This window comes from Salvelinus sp. IW2-2015, linkage group LG14 (genome assembly GCF_002910315.2).
Source record: "Salvelinus sp. IW2-2015 linkage group LG14, ASM291031v2, whole genome shotgun sequence".
NCBI classification, from domain to species: Eukaryota; Metazoa; Chordata; class Actinopteri; order Salmoniformes; family Salmonidae; genus Salvelinus; species Salvelinus sp. IW2-2015.
In genome coordinates this window covers 11,264,491-11,284,833 of record NC_036854.1, presented here as the reverse complement: position 1 = coordinate 11,284,833, position 20,343 = coordinate 11,264,491, and the positions used below count along the sequence as shown (strand labels likewise).

Here is a 20,343-nt window from a genome sequence, read left to right as displayed (position 1 = left end):
TATTAAAAAAAATATATATATATATACATACGCACACACACACATTAGGCCTACTTAGTGATGGCCTACGTACATCCATGCAAATTAAACTGTCTGATCACCTGGTAAATTCTACTGTATGTTATAAGCCACGCACCCTTTCAGCTGCATAGCCTAGACCAAAAACTTTAAATGGCTTATCTATTTACTACTGTAAAGTGTGTCCAATTAAATGAGAGATGGGATGAATGGTAGCCTATCCTAACTTGTTGTAGGCCTATAGGCTATCTCGCGAGTATGAAACCATACTCTACCGGTCTATGTATATTCGTTAACAACAGCTGGTGCATCGAAATCTAAGGAAGTCTTGAGGCTTTGCTCACCCGAGGTAGAGTATCTCATCATAAACTGTAGACCACACTATTTACCAAGAGTTTTCATCTATATTCTTCGGAGCTGTCTATTTACCACCACAAACCAATGCTGGCACTAAGACCGCACTCCAATCAGCTGTATACGGCCATAAGCAAACAGGAAAACGCTCAACAAGAGGTTGGCGCTCCTAGTGGCCAGGGACTTTAATGTAGGAAAACTTACTTCGAGGCACACTGAAACATGCATGAGAGCATCAGCTGTTCCTGATGACTCTGTGATCACGCTCTCCGAAGGGTCGATGTGAGTAAGACCTCTAAACAGGTCAACCTTCACAGGCCAGACGGATAACCAGGACGTGTACTCCGAGCATGCGCTGACCAACTGGCAAGTGTCTTCACTGACATATTCAAGCTCTCCCTGAGTCTGTAATACCAACGTGTTTCAAGCAGACCACCATAGTCCCTGTGCCCAAGAACACTAAGGTAACCTGCCTAAATGACTACCGACCCGTAGCACTCACATCTGTAGCCATGAAGTGTTTTGAAAGGCTTGTCATGGCTCATATCAACACCATTATCCCAGAAACCCTAGACCTACTCCAATTTGCAAACCGCCCAACAGATCCACCGATGAGAGGATCCACTAACTAGTGCCCTCAAAGCTCATCACTAAGCTAAGGACCCTGTGACTAAACACCTCCCTCTGCAACTGTATCCTGGACTTCCTGACGGGCCGCCCCCCAGGTGGAAAGGGTAGTTAACAACACATCCGCCATGCTGATCCTCAACACGGGAGCCCCTCGGGTTGAGTGCTCAGTCCCCTCCTCTACTCCCTGTTCACTCATGACTGCATGGCCAGGCACGACTCCAACACCATCAAGTTTGCTGATGACACAACAGTGGTAGTACCGATCACCAACAACGATGAGACAGCCTATAGGAAGGAGGTCAGAGACCTGGCCYTGTGATGCCAACAACAAAAGATCACATCTCCCTCAACGTGATCAAGACAGAGGYGATGATTGTGGACTACTGGAAAAGGAGGACCGAGCACGCCCCCATTCTCATCGATAGGGCTGTAATGGAGCAGCTTCAAGTTCCTTGGTGTCCACATCACCAACAAACTATCATGGTCCAAACATACCAAGAAGGTCCTGAAGAGGGCATGACATAACCTATTCCCCCTCAGGAGACTGAAAAGATTTGGCATGGGTCCTCAAAAGGTTCTACAGCTGCACCATTGAAAGCATCCTGACCTGTTGCATCGCTGCCTGGTACAGCAACTGCTCGGCCTTGAGGGGGGTAGTGCGTATGGCCCAGTACATTACTGGGGCCAAGCTTTCTGCCATGCAGGACCTTTATACCAGGCCCTAAAAATGGCCAAAGACTCCAGCCACCTTAGTCATAGACTGTTCTCTCTGGTACCGGAGCGTCAAGTCTAGGCCCAAGAGGATTCTAAACAGCTTTAACCCCCAAGCCATAAGACTCCTGAACAGCTAATCAAAGGGCTACCCAGACCCCTCTATTACGCTGCTGCCAATCTCTGTTTATTATCTATACATGGTCACTTTAACTGAACTTACATGTACATATTACCTCYACCAACCAGTGCCCCTGCACATTGACTCTGTACCGGTACCCCCTGTATATAGCCTCGCTATTGTTAAATTGTTTTATTTTAAATTTTTTACTTATTTTTCTTAACTATTTAAAAACCCTTACAGTGAAATGCTTACTTAAAGCATTTTTGGTTAAGGTCACCTGTTTTATTCGCCGCATGTGACATAACATTTGATTTGATTTGATCACCGTCAGATAAGGTGAGGAATTTATTCTGAAATTATCATGGAAATGAAATAAACAATAGAAAATGGATGCCTTTTGAATTATTTTAGAATGGAAAGATCAAGTGCATCTATTTTTGCTCTTCTCACTAACGGCAAATGATTGCATCTTGTGTCACGAACCGGCTCGAAGTCCGTAACAAAAAGGGAGACAACGTGGAGATAAGGAATAACAAAAATAMATTTATTAACTGAAGTAAACTAAATACAATTAACAATGGTGTGTGTAGTCAGTAATCAGTAGTGTAAGTGAGTGGTTAAGTGCATAAATGTGATAATGAGGGGTGTTGAAAGGTGCTAAAGCAAACAAACAAAACGGCCACAAAAAATCCCACAACCAAAGTCTGAATGGGGAAGTGGTGTATTTATCCCGGGACACACCCGGGTCCAGGTGTGTCCCATGTCGCTGACGACCCTCCCAGCTCCGCCCCCGACATCCTAATAAGGAAAACAAGAGCAAAGAGAAAGAATACGGCAGACCGAGTGGGAGCTTCGTCACACTTGTTATTACTGTATATTTAGCTGCCTGTTTTTTGTTGTTATGAATAAGGGTGTCATATATTCCCCATTTTCACTAGGCTACTTTTAGAGGTGAAAGAAACGTACACCTATTTAGGTGAGGTGCTGGCTAGCGGAGTGGATCACTTTTAAAAAATCAAGGAGAGCCACACACTCTAGGACCTGAGACGCAAAAATATTTATGTCCAACGTTTCGCCAGACAAGCTGTCATCATCAGGGTATAATGACAAACACTGCGGGATGACTCATTTATATAGTTTCAAAAGACACACAGGTGTCTGTAATCATGGCCGGGTGTGGCCTGATATCATTGGTTAATTCTCATATATTAAAATAGCATACAAAAAACAATTGGATAGCATATGATCATAGATACAATTTGGCTACATAAGCCTACAAACATTTACAATAGCAAAATCACAAGAATGGCTTCAGATCAAAGTCTACGTTGAGACCGATGGGAGCAAGGGTCTTTAAATTAATGATCCAGGCAGCCTCTCATTTTAACAATAAATTGTCGAGGTCACCCCCTCCTAGGGAGGGTGACATGTTCGATGCCAATATAACGTAGAGATGAAATCGAGTGGTTTTCTTCCAAAAAGTGGGCCCCATTTTCACTAGGCTACTTTTGCCTTGCAATGCAATAGTTCAACCAATAGAAACTGCATACGCATTGTCTAAAGTTTGCGGGAGGATATGTACTTAATCTCATCAAGTTTTKTAAATGACAACTTTTGCTTGAACTGGCACATGCATATTTTGGGAGTAGCAACATTTTATAAATGAGGCCCTTTGACTGAAGTTGGGTCTTGAGCTCTGGACTCGAGCTGGGCCTGGGCCTGGGCCTGGATTTCTGGACTTGGGTTGGAGCTCTGGGATGGAGTTCTGGACTAGGGTTGGTGCTCTGGCATGCTGAAGTCCCTGCAGTGGGAGTATCTATGTCTGAGTTTAGTCAGATACTGAGCCACAGGGACACATGCTCCACGGGGTGTAGGGGAAAACCGGAGGACAGGAAGTGTGCTAATATCAACCTGCTATCACTGTGGGGCTGCGTCTTCTACATTGTGATGTTGGGATTTAGAGTCCGTCCTTTCCTGTATCAGATGCAGCTGCAATAAGGCACCACTGGGGGTTTGTGGTATATGGCCAATATACCACGGCTAGCGGCTGTATCCAGGCACTCTGCTTTGCGTCGTGCTAAGAACAGCTCTTAGCTGTGGTATATTGGCCATATACCACACCTCCTTGGGCCTTATTGCTTAATTGTGTTAGTGGTATGTACAGGATACACGTGGTATACTGTACACGGTCCAACGAAGTGCTTACTTGCAGGTTCATTTTCGACAATGCAACAACAATAAGAAATAATTAAAGAGAAGAATACAAACATCGTAAATGGCTCCAGTAGAATATAAATAATGTTTTAGCATAAGTATAGTACAGAAAGGCACCATTTTTATAGTCCAATATTTACACATGTATCAGAGAAAGGGGGGGATTAAATTGTGCAGTATTAGCAATAAGACTCTGGTAGCAGAAATTGTGGTGTGTGTGTGTGCATGAATGAGTACAATTTTATTTAGCAGGTGTCTAAGTCTGTCTTGATCAGCCTTATCAAGTCTGAAATGTGAGTTTCTGTGCTTTACCTCCTTGGCTCGTTGTGTGATCATGTCATGGGATAAGCTCTATCCCATGTGTACTTACTACTGTCTATTTGACCTTTTCTCTCTGATGGAATGTGTAGATTGGACTAACATTAGCCTAAACCATCAGGCTGGGGGTAGACAGATTATCCCACCCTCAATAGAACTGCTTTCCCTTGCAAATCATAGAAAAACATTGCGGACACGAGACGCCACATTTGATGCACATCATTATTGCAGTTAACTGCCTCATTCTCCGGTGTCCAAAGTTAGTAAAGAAGCATGGTTGGCTGCCACTGTGTGTGGCTGGAGATGAACTGAATGCAGTTTAGATCATGCGGCTGATGGGAATGCGAGGAGTTAGTCCTATGGCCTACATCTCCCATTTAAAGACACTGGCCCTGTCTGAATACCTATACTTGCGTCCTTAACAGTAGGCAGTTTGAGTATGCAAAAAAAATAATAGTATGTGACATTTCCAAAATCAAGTATGGTTTAAATGCCAGGATGTTATACTAATTTTGGCTCTTCATCTAGTAGAATTCGATGCACTGTTTTTCACACCTCCATTGGTAGAGGTGGGCTGCAAGTGATAGGCCCTGGTTCTTTTCAAGTAGCCAAGGCTACTTACATGGGAAGATGCCCAAAGCTCCTGCAGTGGTGTTCAAATGAAGGTTAAGTAGTTTTTGTTCTCCTTAAAAAGTTCACGAGCATAGGGCAACATTTTTACCCAAAGTGGATTTTTGTTTTCTCGCTGAAGTGTTTTTTGTTCTCTTGGCCTTTTTGTCAGAGCTTTTAAACTAAATACTTAACCAAATTCTGAATGCGTCAGCCACGGGGACTCTGGATGTGGCTGCGTTATTAATGTCATGCTAATTGGGCCTTTTGATTTTGAAATTATTAAATGTGTGGATCAAGCCTTAGCAGTCATTCTGATCTCGTTCCCAATGATCAGAGCTTTACTTAATTATGTTGCAGTTCTGAATTTGCTATCCACCCGACTGTCCACTTTTTTTTCTTCTTTTTTTTGACTATTGTAGAATAATAGTGAAGACAAACTATAAAATAACACATGGAATCATGTAGTAACCAAAAAAGTGTTAAACAAATCAAAATATTTGAGATTCTTCAAAGTAGCCACCCTTGATGACAGCTTTACACACTCTTGGCATTCTCTCAACCAGCTTCACCTGGAATATTTTTCCAACAGTCTTGAAGGAGTTCCCACGTATGCTGAGCACTTGTCGGCTGCTTTTCATTCACTCTGCATTCCAATTAATCCCAAACCATCTCAATTGGGTTGAGGTTGGGTGATTGTGGAGGCCAGGTCATATGATGCAGCACTCCATCACTCTCCTTTTTGGTCAAATAGCCCTTACACGGCCTGGAGGTGTGTTTTGGGTCTTTGTCCTGTTGAAAAACAAATGATAGTCCCACTAAGCGCAAACCAGATGGGATGGCGTATCGCTGCAGAATTCTGTGGTAGCCATGCTGGTTAAGTGTGCCTTGAATTCTAAATAAATCACCATCACACCGCCTCCTCCATGCATCACGGTGGGAACCACACATGCAGAGATCATACGTTCAGCTACTCTGCGTCTCACAAAGGCACGGCGGTTGGAACAAAAAATCTACAATTTGGACTCATCAGACCAAAGGACAGATTTCCACCGGTCTAATGTACTTTGCTCATGTTTCTTGGCCCAAGCAAGTCTCTTCTTCTTATTGGTGTCCTTTAGTAGTGGTTTCTTTGCAGCAATTCAACCATGAAGGCGTGATTCTCACCGTCTCCTCTGAACAGTTGATGTTGAGATGTCTGTTACTTGAACTCTGTGACGCATTTATTTTGGGCTGCAATCTGAAGTGCAGTTATTCTAATGAACTTATCCTCTGCAGCTGAGGTAAATCTGAGTCTTCCTTTCCTGTGGCGGTCCTCATGAGAGCCAGTTTCATCATAGAGCTTGATGGTTTTTGCGACTGCACTTGAAACTTTCAAAGTTATTGAAATGTTCCATATTGGCTGACCTTCATGTCTTAAAGTAATGATGGACTTTCGTTTCTCTTTGCTTATTTGAGCTTTTCTTGCCATAATATGGACTTGGTCTTTTACCAAATAGGGCTATATTCTGTATACCTACCATGTCACAACACAACTGATTGGCTCAAAGGCATTAAGAAGGAAAGAAATTCCACAAATTAACTTTTAACAATGCACACCTGTTAATTGAAATGCATTCCAGGTGACTACCTCATGAAGCTGGTTGAGAAAATGCCAAGAGTGTGCAAAGCTGTCGTCAAGGAAAGGGTGGCTACTTTGAAGAATCTCAAATATAAAATATGTTTTGTTTAACACTTTGTTTTTGGTTACTACATAATTCCATATGTGTAATTTCATAGTATTCTACAGTGTATAAAATAGTACAAATCAAGAAAAACCCTTGAATGAGTAGGTGTGTTCAAACTTTTGACCCGTACTGTATGTTACAGCACTTTGTTTTCACAAATACATATGAAATGGAACCAAATATCTGTTTGTCTTCAGGCCCTTTTTAAATAGGAGAGATGGGCTATATGGTCTAAGGCATAGGTCAAACGTGATAGTATACCTATAACCAGCTTGAATAGGCCCATAACGCCGCCATTGTTCTTTTCAGTTTAGAGAAATGTATCTAATTGGAAATGAGCTTTTATCAGGCGGGTTAATGCGATGCATGTCTGTTGAAATAATGCAATGCATATATGTTGAATTGTACTCAGCCAATCATGAGCCAGTACTGCGTTGCGACCGTGGGATACTGCATCCTTTTTACTAAACAGTACATGCTAAATAGTATGCCGTTTAGGTATGTGGCATGCTAGTATGGTTATTCGATCACAGCTACTATCTAAACCAGTGAGTGTCATTGATTCTCAGGAGTCCTAGAATTAGCTTTTTACCATCTTTCCCTTCAAGCCACCACACATACCTTACTGCGAAGTCCTTCAGAGGTCAACTGGGCCCTGTAAATGAGAGCCACCCAGAAGGGCTGTTGTAGGGTGACAGGTAGCCTAGAGGTTAAGTGCGATGGGCCAGTAACTGAAAGGTCGCTGGTTCGAATCACTGTCTGCGCCCTTGAGCAAGGCACTTAACCCAATATGCTCCTGTAGGTCGCTCTGGATAAGAGTGTCTGCTAAATGACACAAATAAAAATGTGTGATGTGAGGGAGACCATTATGGCTGGGCTGTTGGACACAGTAGCCCAGCAGCTGACAGTGATTGATCCCTGTATTGTTGTGCTCACACCGGCTGCAGGTCATTGTAGAGGAGACAACGTTGGTCGCACAGTTGCTGCCGCAGGGATGGATGGCGACTATGGGAGGAATTCATAGACCACAAAGGAGTTTACTATGCAAACAAGGGGAATTGAGGTTGCGTTAGGGCTAGGTGGCTCAGTACCCAAATACAAGTGGGTTTTATGACATGGGGTAAAGCTACAAGGTCTTGATAAACTAAATTGATGATTCTGAGTTTTACTGGCATTGACCAACTAATTAGATCTGCCTAAATGTCCAAGTAAAATCTGTTCCCGCATCTCATAACATGATTCTCATTTAATTTCAAAAACACTTTAATTAAAGCAATTTGTTCCACACCACTGAGTCTGAGGTACTGCACACTTAACGTCTCCCCATACTGTGGAGTTTGTCTGAACTCTAGAGGAAACCGATTCAAACAGMTTTTTTTCTTGCCATTGAGACCATTACTGCTTGTGACCCCTCTTTGTTGCTGCCAAGGTAACAGTGTGAGCTGCATGCACAACTGGGAACTTCCTGTTGCTATAGCAACTCGGCTAAATCCCAGATGGGGCACAAAGTTTGGTTTAGACGTGTTCCTCAGGAAAACCAATTTAGCCCACTTGAGTGGCGCCTATAGCTCCCACACTCTTACTTAAGTAAGGCATCCCAACATTGGGACTGTGCTTTGTGTGTGTTTGTMTAAGTCAGTGCCATGTGTGCGAGACACAGACTGAAAGTCATACATTGGTCTGTTGTCTCTGGCAGGTTTGCTTTATTCAAATTTAAGTTATTGAATCACACTGCAAGGGTCTGTTTTGTTATCCTACCTGACGGTGCTAGGCCTAGGAGTTTTCAAAGAGCAGGAATATCCTGTCTCAAATGTAATCACATCCTACATCACTGACAAGCCACGGTTATTTTGACTCGTGGAGTGAATGATAATATACACAGAACAAAATATAGATGCAACATGAAACAGGGGCCCAACTCTTTACATGAGCTGAAATAAAAGATTGCAGAAGTGTTCCAGACGTACAAAAAGCGTATTTCTCTTAAATGTGCACAAATTTGTTTACATCCTAGTTAGTGAGCATTTCTCCTTTGCGGAGATAATCTATCCACCTGACAGGTGTGGCATATCAAGAAGCTGATTAAACAGCATGATCATTACACAGGTGCACTTTTTGTCATACAACACAATGCCACAGTCTTACGTTTTGAGGGAGCGTGCAATTGGCATGCAGACTGCAGGAATGTAATGTTGATGTTCATTTCTCTACCATAAGCCGCCTCCAACGTTGTTTTAGGAAATACAGGGCAAATGGCAGACAGTGTATGGCGGTTTGCTGATGTCAACGTTGGGAACAGTGCCCCATAGTGTTGGTGGGGTTATGGTATGGGCAAGCATAAGCTATGGACAACGAACACAATTGCATTTTATCAATGGCAATTTCAATGCACAGAGATACTGGGATGAGATCCTGAGGACCATTTGCCGTGCCATTCATCCGCCGACATTACCTTATGATAATGCATGGCCCAATGTCGCAYGGTCTTTTCATCCTTTGGGGCATCTGGACATTCCTCTTAGTTTAATTCCTGGAAGCTGAAAATGCCCCAGTTCTTCCATGGCCTGCACACTCACCAGACGTCACCAGTTGAGCATGTTTGGGATGCTCTGGACGTGTACAACAGCGTTCCAGTTCCCGCCAATATCCAGCAACTTCYTAAAGCCATTGAAGAGGAATGCGACAACTCTATGCGACGGAGATGTGTCTCGATGCGTGAGGCAAATGATTGTCACACCAGATACTGACTGGTTTTCTGATCCGCGCCCCTACAATCTGTGACCGACAGATGTCTGTATTCCCAGTCATGTGAAATCCATAGATTAGAATTGCTTTCAATTGACAGATTTTCTGTAACTCAGTAGTAGAATCTTTGAAATGTTGCGTTTTATATTTTTGTTCAGTATAAAAGCATGTGTGTTATGCCTTGTGGCTGTTTGATGGAAATACGACAGGCTTGGGCCCTGGGCACTGCTGTACAGAGTGGTAAAAAATGTAAGCTTCATTCCAACACTTGTGGCTTTTCGCTATCCCACGTATCCATCTAACAGCAGAACTCATTGTCATTTGACCTCAATAAAGGGCTTTAGAGGAAAGAGAAAATTGACATTTTGTGCCATGAGACCCGGGCAATTAGCTCCTTTTGTCTGTGGTCTTTTCATCCTTTGGGGCGTCTGGACATTCCTCTTAGTTTAATCCTGCTGTGACCCTCCCACTGATGAGTCTGTGCCAGCTCAACATAGACCCTGTTATCCATCCTGCCTCCTCCCCCTTAAGGACGACAAGCAGTTTTGATCTCTCTCTTGGGGCACACATCCCTTCATAGTGCACACTTTGGGGATACCAACTCTACTTCAGAGTGCGCCTCCCTAAAAATGCCCCTGCATCATTTGGGGGATGAGCATGAGTAATCGAGTACTTGAACGGCCGTCCCAAAAATATTTGACCAGAGAGCGAAATTTTGTCTTGGAAGACCACGTTAATTTGCTTTCACTCTAGTATTCCATATCTACGTGTGCATTTGCGGGGCACAACAATAAAGAAACCAAGCATCACGCTTCTCCCTAAATTCCCTTTTCCCTCCGTCTCACTCAGTCAATTGCGTCCCGACCACTAGCTCTACACACGTGCCGAGTACGCTGACAAGCTCCCGTTAGGTCTACAAAAATAAACGCCTATTAAAAACGGATCTAACTGATGGGATACACAAGCTACATTCCTTGCCAAATGACGACAGTTTTTTTATCACAAATTCTAAATTGACTGGTTGACTGAAGTAGGGACATGTGTTCCAACAACGAGCGCTGCAGTTTTGGAATAATTGTGTCCCGTCTATTTAACAATGGGGTTCAATATGTATTAACTCAAGACATTTCAGCTTTTCATTTTTAAATAATTTGTATAAGTGTCTAAAAACATAATTCCACTTTGACATTATGGGGTATTGTGTGTAGGCCAGTGACACATTTTAATTCATTTAAAATTCATGCTGTAGCACAACAAAATGTGGGAAAAGTCAAGGGGTGTGAATACTCTCTGAAGCCACTGTATATATGGTGCAATTAGGATTTGTTATCTGTAATGGTTATGATAAATTAGGCATTGTCGCACACTGTTGGCATATAGATAAATGTGCAGGCCTTGTGTTCTAAAAATTGTTTCTCAAATGCCCATCCCTAGCATCATTTTCTGCTGTATCCTACTACGGTGCACTACTGTTCGAAACATGGCTGCTAAGACCCTCTATCGTGTGTACTGTAGACCCGTCTGTTTCACTGTACATTGACATGACTTGAGCCCTCCCATCTGTCACCCAATGTGTGAAATTAGCACTAATACTGGGATAAAGATTTGGCCAAAATGTAATTTAGGTGCTCGCCTGCTAACACCATTAGAATAACTGAGTTATAACACCATGTTGATGCTTGTGAGTCACTGTAGGTGTTGAGAATAGTACGTCTTGTCTACACTCTGGAATGGTGTGTAAAACTTTCCTTTGTGGACAGGCTCCTCGGAGCTCTTTAAACTCCTGTCATTTAGGTTAGATGGGAGCCAACCCGCAATGGGTCTGCGTGTGAATGCTTGTGTGTGTGTGTGGTTAGCTAGCTGCTGCAGCACAAAGCTGGTGTCCCCCAAGGAGAGAGGAGAGGACTGGCATGCCTGTGCCAGTGAAAGGCGGCAGGGCTAGGGAAAAGGAAAAGGATGGAGTGAGCGAAGGAGTTGTTAGCCTTGGTCCCTGAACACAAGTGTCCATTAACAATCCATCTCTTGGCACATACACAGCCGGGGTGGGGTCTGCCTCCTTCGCTCACCCTCTCCCTCCTCCCTCCCCCATTCTCTCTCAGCAGAGTTTGGCTTCCTCTCTCGCCCTCATTCTTCTCTCGGTCTATGCCTGTCCCCCTGAGTTTGGTGCGGTAATGACAGCAGTGTATAGAGCAGGAGGAGGTTGATCAGCTGGAATACAGCACAGGACGGTGAAAGGAAAGGACCGAGTCTCGAGTCGGCCGTCAGCGGGGGAGAGATCACGGTAAGGTGCTGCTCAGTACTCACACCCAGCGCCACGCCACAGCGGTGCACTGGGTTACTGTACCGAGGCTACTTCTCTGAGGCTGACACGGCTGGCTAATAGTCAATGCAGTTCATCTGCCGTTCACTTTGATAGAATGTGAGGTCAGCTGTTTTGAGTTTAGCTGGACGCAAAGAGTGTTCAGAGTTCAGCCGTTCCTGGAACTCATGGGTCATACGATTGAGTAGATATGGTAATGAACAAGCATTTCGCTACACCCGCAATAACATCTGCTAAACATGTGTATGTGACCAATAAATGTGATAATATTTTAAAATACTGGCAAATTGACTTTGCCTAGTCATTGTCCAGCTGTCATTGAATTAACCAGTGATTTGATTGGAATAATCAGTGAGGGGCGTTGTCCTGGTTGTTGTTGCAGTGACATCCTTGTTTTGCCAAGCACATTGTCTGACCCGGTGTGTTATGAGACGTGACTTCATAATGCATGTGTGCGCAGCTGGTGACCGTGTGTAATGTCACAAAGCCAGAAGATACAAGGGCTTGATAAAGAGTTGCAACACTGTACTACAACAAAACAGCTAACCTGTGTCTAAAGATGAAACGGAACGGCAGCTCCGCTCTAATGTATTCTCCTGCCACTGTCTGGGGATGTTTTTATTGGAGGATGGGGGGGTTTAATGGGTGGGGTGGATTGGGGGATAGAGTCCTGGGATAAGTGGGAAATGAAAGCCTGCCTGTCGCATATCCTTTTGAAGCTGCAGCATTCCCGGTATGGTATGCCTCGGTGGGGAGCAGAACCTAAGCAAAACAATCCCCAGACCAGCGCCACAGTACAGGAGCGCTCTTAGCGACATGCTTTTTTCTCTCTGTCTCTCTGGCTTCCCATTTAAGAAGAGACGCTATCGGTACAATTACTACTCTAAAGCTCTGTTGCACCAAAAACCTGTTTTAAAGAGGTTGATCGAGAAATAAGCTGATAACTAGGCTAACAATTTTCCTCACGTATGGAGTTTCAATGGGTTTAGACTTGGTGTTTGCTACGAGGAGACTCTTCTGCATGCAGGAGGAAACCAGTTTGAGAGGTACCAGATGGTTTAGCCAAGTTACATAAGGCATGCCATAAACATTTAATTTATATAGAAAGGACATATGGGGGGAAGCGCTTACGGCAAGCTAGATGGGGGGGGGGCACATTTTCGGTCCACGCATGATCTGCATTTCCATTTTGAGTACAAGGCTAGATGGAGATTTCCCAGACCTGAGTGGGTATGTGAGAGCATGCAAGTCCTATTGTTGTTTAGCAGTGTGGGAATGAGAGCGAGGGGAGAGAGAGGGGGGGGAAAGAGGCCTTGAATCTCCTGTCTGGGGAGTTGTTGCCCTGGGCGAGATGGAAGGAGAGGCTGAAACATAACTAGAGACCTGCTTGCTGCAGGAGTAAAAAGCTAACACTGCAGCCAGTTGGGAATGAGCAGAGAAATGGTCTTTATCACAGACTGCCAGTGTTGCTTCATGTCAGTTCTTGGGACTACCTGAGAACATTGAAAAAATAGGATCATTTGCATATTGTGTGTCTCTTAGAAATGTCGTAATGGTTTTGATTCCAGACTTTGTCACTGCAGTCAGTGTACTTTAATTGTCCAAACGTGTCTAATTAGTGTAATGAAACAATAGGCGGTGTAGGGAGGTGAAGTGTTTGATCCGACTGGGGATAAGCTAAATCCCTTATCACTCAACACGCTCCACATAGCCTACACTTGGGCTGGAGGTGTACAGCAAACAAAACACACACACTTAAAATACCCCAGACTGTCACACCCACAGTTCTCCTAGCGTAACTGATTATTATATAGCCGTAGATCGAGACGCGTGTTTTTACGAGCATAAACACTTAGGCTAACCACCTAACCCACCTCCAGAACCAGTGTGTGTGTTGAGGCTGTGACTTCCAGTCTGTTCTGTCTGCTGGATTATGTATGTGACATTAGCCTCTTAAAAAAAATACCATCTGATGGCATGAGATGACGAGAGAACACGTCAGTCATATGTCTCTATGGAGAGGCCATTTTGTTTTTTGCTGACAAGGACCCGGATTGGTTTTGACAGGCTGTGTTGTTTCACTTACTCCCATGATGTGCAAGCTTTGCAGATTTGGGATTTAGCCTGCAGTCTGCTGGGGTGGCCAGATCCTGGTTTCCCCTGAATGGCTGAGCAAGTCACTCCCCTGTGGCAAATTGGTAGAAATATGCTCTGAGTTTTGAACCTGTAGGCTGTAGTATTCAACATGGTATTCTATTTCAGGTAATCTCTGTTGTGATTTCATTTACTAGCCTGACCCTGCACTACATTCAGGTTAGGATTATCAGGGAATTGATGTTATGTTAAAAATACTATTTTCTTTTGATTAGATTAGGCCTAGATGTAGACGATTTCTTTGCAATGGATTGTGTGATTTGTAGGCCTAATTTGAACCATTTGATGTGTAGCTTAGACCTACACATCTTGTCTTTTATTTGTGTTTTTGTGTGTCCTGAATGTAGCCCGCACATCAGTGAGGAAGTGGTGTCTGTTACAATGCCATTCGTGGAGTTGGGTTGATTATTTTCTTAAATTGAATAAAGTTTGACGGTAAACCATCTGTTCCTTGTTATCAGGGTCTGAATGCTCACTGTTGTCGATGCGTGTCAGCGGCACAGTTTTCTTATCGGCCTCAATGTAATTGTATTCGTTGCAATTGTATTCGTTGCAGAGGTCTTCTTGGCCTTAACCTGATTAAGCCTAATCTGAATTGAAGAAGCCCAAAATGTGTTCTCCTAGCGCGTTCATTCTGTTACATTTTGCTACTAGTGTCGCTCATCCCTGTTAGTTCTGGATAGAATCATCCTTTTCTTGGTTACATTTTCAACTCTTCCCTGAGTCTTCTCAGCTGCTGCCTCCCTTAATTCCCCTATCAACTTGTCACATGACCCCTTGTAAAATGTGTGGGACCAAAAAAAGATCATAAAATGGCTCCTCTCCTTCGTAACTCAGTGGCTAGTCATGCGTGAGGGACCATTTTTCTATTTATAAATCGCCCCTGCATGTAACCCAGAATATTGTTCCATGAATGTGTGTGTGTGTGTGTGCTCCTCTCATAGTGATTGCTACAAGAATAGTTTAACTGAAGTGAACCATGGAATGCCAGGTACATTATCAATTCTGACTTTATTCTACAGAGGTTTACAATGCAATCACATTTGTTATCAGGAGAAAGGAAATAAACCGATTTAGMCAGGGTAGATCATTTGATTTAAGTGAATTAGTCTCTACAGAGAGTCATTGCTCCACCCTGCAGCGCCTTGTCCATTTCATTTCAGAGGCTATGTCCTCCTCTCTGGAACATGACGTTTCCAACCCAATTAATGTCAAAACGCCATTACCCAGAGACTCAGGCAGCTGTAAAATCATTGTGTTATTTTATTTTGAGCCGTGCCATTTTCTGTGATACTGAGAGAGGCGTGGCGAACCTTAACCTCTTGCCCTTGAGTCCTGTTGTCATGGTGAATGAATAATTGCGTTGTGCAGAGCTGTTCCCTTGTCACTGATATTTGGGTTGAAGCCCTGCCTGGGGCCACTGCTCTTCTCTGATGGGGGATGCAGTTAGCCCCTTAGCAGCCAGCCATTGATGGCCACTGCCCTTTTGTACCATCACCCCACATGACATTTTAGTTAGCTCCAATTACATAATGTCAAAGAAATCTGTCATAATGAAACACGGCTGACAAAAATGCTGCTGATATTATGGCGTCCTCATCGTCTTTCGAATTGCAGTGTTGTGTTACACGAGAAGAAGAAAAAGAACACAACGTAGACAATGAATTTATTTACAATTTCACCAACCTAAAACAAGTAACATGACAACGCACAGGCATAAAATGTGGCTTAATTTACTTGAAACTAAAGTTCACTGAAGTGAGACTTTGTCGTTTCTTGGCTATTTACATAGTTTTGTTCACAAACTAGGTTGTTTCTCAATGTTACATTTTGTCTATTAGGGAAGACAATCCGGCTACTACTCAGACTCTCAATCTCACAGGAATAAACTTGATTTAAGTTGTGTTACACCGCTAACTTCCCTCCCTTAAAGGGGCAGGTGAAAATTTGTCTCATCTGTGATATTTTGGTTAGTGGACCAAAAGGTTCATTTTAGGCCCTGGKTCATTTATTATTAGCTAGTGATTTGGGAATACATATGATACGATGTTATCTTTTCCTGGTTTAACTCTATCCCTCTTTCTCTCTGTGTGCAGTGTGACTGGGGACCATGACGACAGAGGTGGGATCTGAGACGGAGGTGAGGAAAGAGCCGGAGAAGGCAGAGGAGCAGCCTGCAGCACCTGAATCAGAACCAGCAGCCACCAACCAGACAGACGAGGCCAAGGCCGCAGAGCAGTCCGCCAACGACCACCCCGCTCCGGCCACCGACTCAGCCGAGGCCCCCGCAGAGGCCAAGGAGAAGCAGGAGGAGGCCCAGCCCGCCGACAACGCCACACCACAGGAGGGCGAGGACACCCCAGCCTCACCACCAGCCTCAGAGAAGAAAGGCATCTCCAGGTTCCTCCCTCCATGGCTTAAGAAGCAGAAGTCTCAGAGCCAGGTGGGACCCAAAGAGAGCCAGGCTGCACCCGAGGAGGCAGGCGTTGCCTCCGTGAAGGAGGAGGACGGTGAGAAGGGGGAGCAGGCCGAGGCAGAGCAGACGTCATCGCCCACAGCAGACCAACCACAGGTGGAAGAAGAGAAAATAAACGGAGAGCCGAAACCAGAACAGATTGAGGAAGTGAAATCGGAGGAAAAAGAGGAGGAGAATCATTCCACTGGCAGTGCAGACACTCAGGTATGCTAGCCTATATTGGCCGTCTTAACACTACACACCTCTTACTGTCTCTCCATTATCTTTGCTTGTGTTTTTCAATTCAACGATTCTCAGATTTAGATTGATTTCCTCTCTGGCAGATGAGAACCCAGATTACTCTATTTACTATAGCTCTGCTTATCAAGATGGTCTTCTCTGCTGGCTGTCTGACAGTAGCGTGTCATCGTTGACCTTGCAGTCACACGACCTGATTCAACCACAGCAAGCCAAGCAGGGGCCCTGAGGAATTGGTGCCACTCAGCTCACTTCACTAGATCTCTCTGTCAAGGTTCCTCCTTCAACCCTGTTAGGAGTTATGAATTAGAAACGAGCTCTGTTGATACAGTATTAGTCAGTCAGTCACAAATAAGGTACATATCTCTTAGTATAGAGATGTTGAATGTTCTCCTCATTTGTCCTTTATGATTTTATTACGTTGGAATCGCTGTAAGCTATTATGCTGCAGAAGAAACATCTCCTCGTTGTGCTTGTATTCCAGCCAAACCCCAGCCCTTTTTCATGTTTTAAGACTTTGATCTGCCTAATGACATCATCTACAGTGATCAAGCCAATGGAAAACATAATGAGTGCTGGTTAAAAGCTGTGTGTACTGCGATAGAAGTTACACTATGGTTCTCGGTACAGATCTGTGCTGACTGAATTGATGGCACTAAGCAGGACTAGGCTACTCTTTGACGAACCACTGTTGACAAAATGGCCTTTGTGGATGTGAAGTGTTTTTCTTGTTCGCTCTGTGAATCTCCTCTTGGTGATTTGTGTCTAGCCTGCTAAGGAGGAGAAAGCAGCAGAGGAATCTCAGGAGAAGAGCGCAGCAGAAGAGGAGAACAAGGAGGCAGAGGAAGGAGGAGAGGAGAAGAAAGACGAGGAAGAGAGCCCGAAGCCTGAGGGTGGACATTCTTTTATCAAGTCACCGCTGAAACTGACCAAGAAGGTGAAGATGGTGATGTGTCACGTGACCATGCTTGATGGAAGCCAGTTCCCCTGTGAGGTGGAGGTGAGTCTCTTCAATATTTATTGTTGTTCTAAGCAAAGTAACACACACGATCAAAGTCCAGATCCCGGACAAACCCCAAGATAGAATTGTTTCTGGACACTTCAGATCATATGGTTTAATATTGGTGATAGAAGTCAGACCAGATGTTAAGCTAGTGTTTAACCCGTTGACACGTACGAACACAGGGGTGTGATCATTCTACAGTGGCCCCTGCAGCGTACTCGCAAACCGGTGTGATTAGAACACTTCATTAAACGTCAAGTTACGATTGACGCAACGGTCAGCGTTTGAGCTGGCCACACTTGTTTTTATTTTTTTTCACAAAACATTTTGCACAAACGTTATGTCCTCGACGTGTGCAGTTTATTTATGGATGCAATTTTCAGACATTCACAGAAGTAGCAACAGCGTAACACAATTCTCATCAAAATCAGAAAATGTAGGCTACATCGGTCCTAGCGCTAACTCTGTAAATAGTGAACTAACAAGCTCACTCTCAGCTGACAGAAACCATAATACGTATTAACTGAAAGCATTTACTATTTACAATTAATCACATCACGGCTGAGCTTACCAATCATCGAAATAATTTAGTAAAACACTTTCTAAAAGTCGAAAGTAATCCGACGGTGGGTAGTTTGTGTGCACCGCCATGTTTGTTTTTTCTGCGTCAACCAAAGATAAGAAGAGGTGGTGACAAGATGAGTTGGATCTGTTTTCAGTATGCATGTTGAAGGCAAAGGGTGTGTGTGTCGTCTACTGTAATTCACTTCCCATCATTGACTTCCGGAAGTTTACTCGAAAGACGAGTGAACCGTCCCTTCACCTTGTTACAACATCTTCACCTTGTTATAACATCTTGCTAAAACATCTTTGGTCTGACAGGCGTTTGCGTGACACCCAGAATGCATTGAATGATGTCAACAAACATGGCTCCACACATAATGGGTTAATATGGCTTAGCATTAGCTCATAATCAGTAAAACCTTCAAAAAAGCATTTTACACACGTGCCCATTACAATCTATGCAAGAATAAGAATACATTATTTGTTGTAAGTACTTGAAAAATTTGAATAAAACAGTAAATACATGAGTACCACACAAACCATTATGCGCCATACATACATATGGTGTACTACAGTACAAACGACATAACACGATATACAGAAACTATTAATAAGGCGCTTACTTTGATAGGAACGCACACATGTCCAAAGTTATTATTAGTAAGGAAAACGATAATGAAAGCAATGGGGCGCCAGCCAGAAAGTGCCAGTGGGAAAAACTTTTTGCAGGTTCTGTTCTGACTGGAGATGCACAAATGTCTGCATACTTGACCCGAGGAAACACTGGAGAAGTGTTTGGGCTCGCATCAAAGAGCAAGGTTTGTCCGTCTCATTGTAATGCCTCAAACTTCAATTGTCCACCACAATGAAATGGTCTACTTCTATGTGAATTATTGAGGAGGCGGAACACACTTCAATTCAAACTGTCAAATAAAACTTGTTTGAAAATAATTTGAAATTGACAAGTTGAAACACAGTATATAGATAATTAGCAGGCAGCATGCCTTGGTTTGAGGGTAGTGCGGGTTAACTGTCCTGTTGCGTAACAATCACATTTTGTGCAATCTCATATCACATTAAAAAAAACTTACACTGGGGAGAGTTGGAGATGTAAGGTTAAAGGTGATGGATAATATTTGAGTGGACAAAACATTAAGAACACCTTCCTAATATTGAGTTGCATCCCCCCCTTTTGCCCTCAACAGCCCTCAATTTTCAATTCGTCAGGAAACTGTTGAGCTTGAAAAACCGGTGCGTCTGGCACCTACTATCCTACCCCTTTCAAAGGAACTTAAATCTTTTGTCTTCTCTTAATTGTCTCAAGTCTTAAAAATGTTTTTTTAAGTGACATCAATAAGGGATCATAGCTTTCACCTATTTTTACCTGGTCAGTCTGTCATGGAAAGAGCAGGTGTTCTTAATGTTTTGTACACTCAGTGTATGTATTGTGAATAGAGCTGGCACAATTTCATTGTAAAAGATGCAACTTCGTCGTAGATTTTTTGTTATACAGAACTAACAAAACATGCCGAAAAGCTGCTATGRTGTTCAATGTAGCCAAGTCAAAAATCCCAACCTACGGTTCACAAATGCCCCCACGTAGGGAAATGGAGCCTGCAAGAAGAGCCTTGTGGCTGCAGGCTATTCGGTGTGGGAAATGTGGGGACGCGGTGTCCAAGTAGGCTGCATGTAGCTGTGTGTGTGGAAAACATTTCAGCACAGGTAAGACATTTGACTTGTTTAGTACAGTCTGTTTGTAACTCCACTCACTACTTGTAGCTGTATAGTCCTTTTGTTTGTGTTAGTCTTAGCTAGCTTAATTTAGGGCTAGCGGGACACCTGTCGACAACTTCTGGTGAAATTGGAGGGCGCGCAATTCAAATAAATAATCATAAAAATCATGGATATTAAACAGTTAGGTACATACAAGTGTTATATCGGTTAAAAGCTTAAATTATTGTTAATCTAACTGCACTGTCCAATTTACAATAGGCTTTACAGCGAAAGCATGCCATGCGTTTGTTTGCGGACGGRGCCCCACAAATTTTTCCACCAGCACAGGCTTCATAAAATCACAAATAGCGATGAAATATTGACTTACTTTTTGAAAATCTTCCTCTGATTTGCAATCCAAAGGGT

General features: G+C 43.5%; 1 protein-coding gene across 22 annotated transcripts in view; it reads left to right on the top strand.

The window, feature by feature from the left end:
* The window catches only part of epb41l2 (erythrocyte membrane protein band 4.1 like 2), a 94,173-nt gene that overhangs the window by 29,524 nt on the left and 44,306 nt on the right, over positions 1-20,343 (top strand). For 18 of the 22 annotated variants that reach the window (XM_024000304.2, XM_024000294.2, XM_024000301.2 and 15 more), the window contains exons 1-3: positions 11,463-11,731; positions 16,021-16,604; positions 17,407-17,637. In XM_024000304.2, coding sequence (XP_023856072.1) covers positions 16,035-16,604; positions 17,407-17,637 — 801 coding nt within the window. In that variant the 5' untranslated portion in view covers positions 11,463-11,731; positions 16,021-16,034. Of the gene's footprint in view, positions 1-11,462; positions 11,732-12,567; positions 12,817-16,020; positions 16,605-17,406; positions 17,638-20,343 lie in introns of those variants that run through there. The other 4 variants (XM_070446502.1, XM_024000284.2, XM_070446503.1 and 1 more) reach the window with 3 other exon arrangements.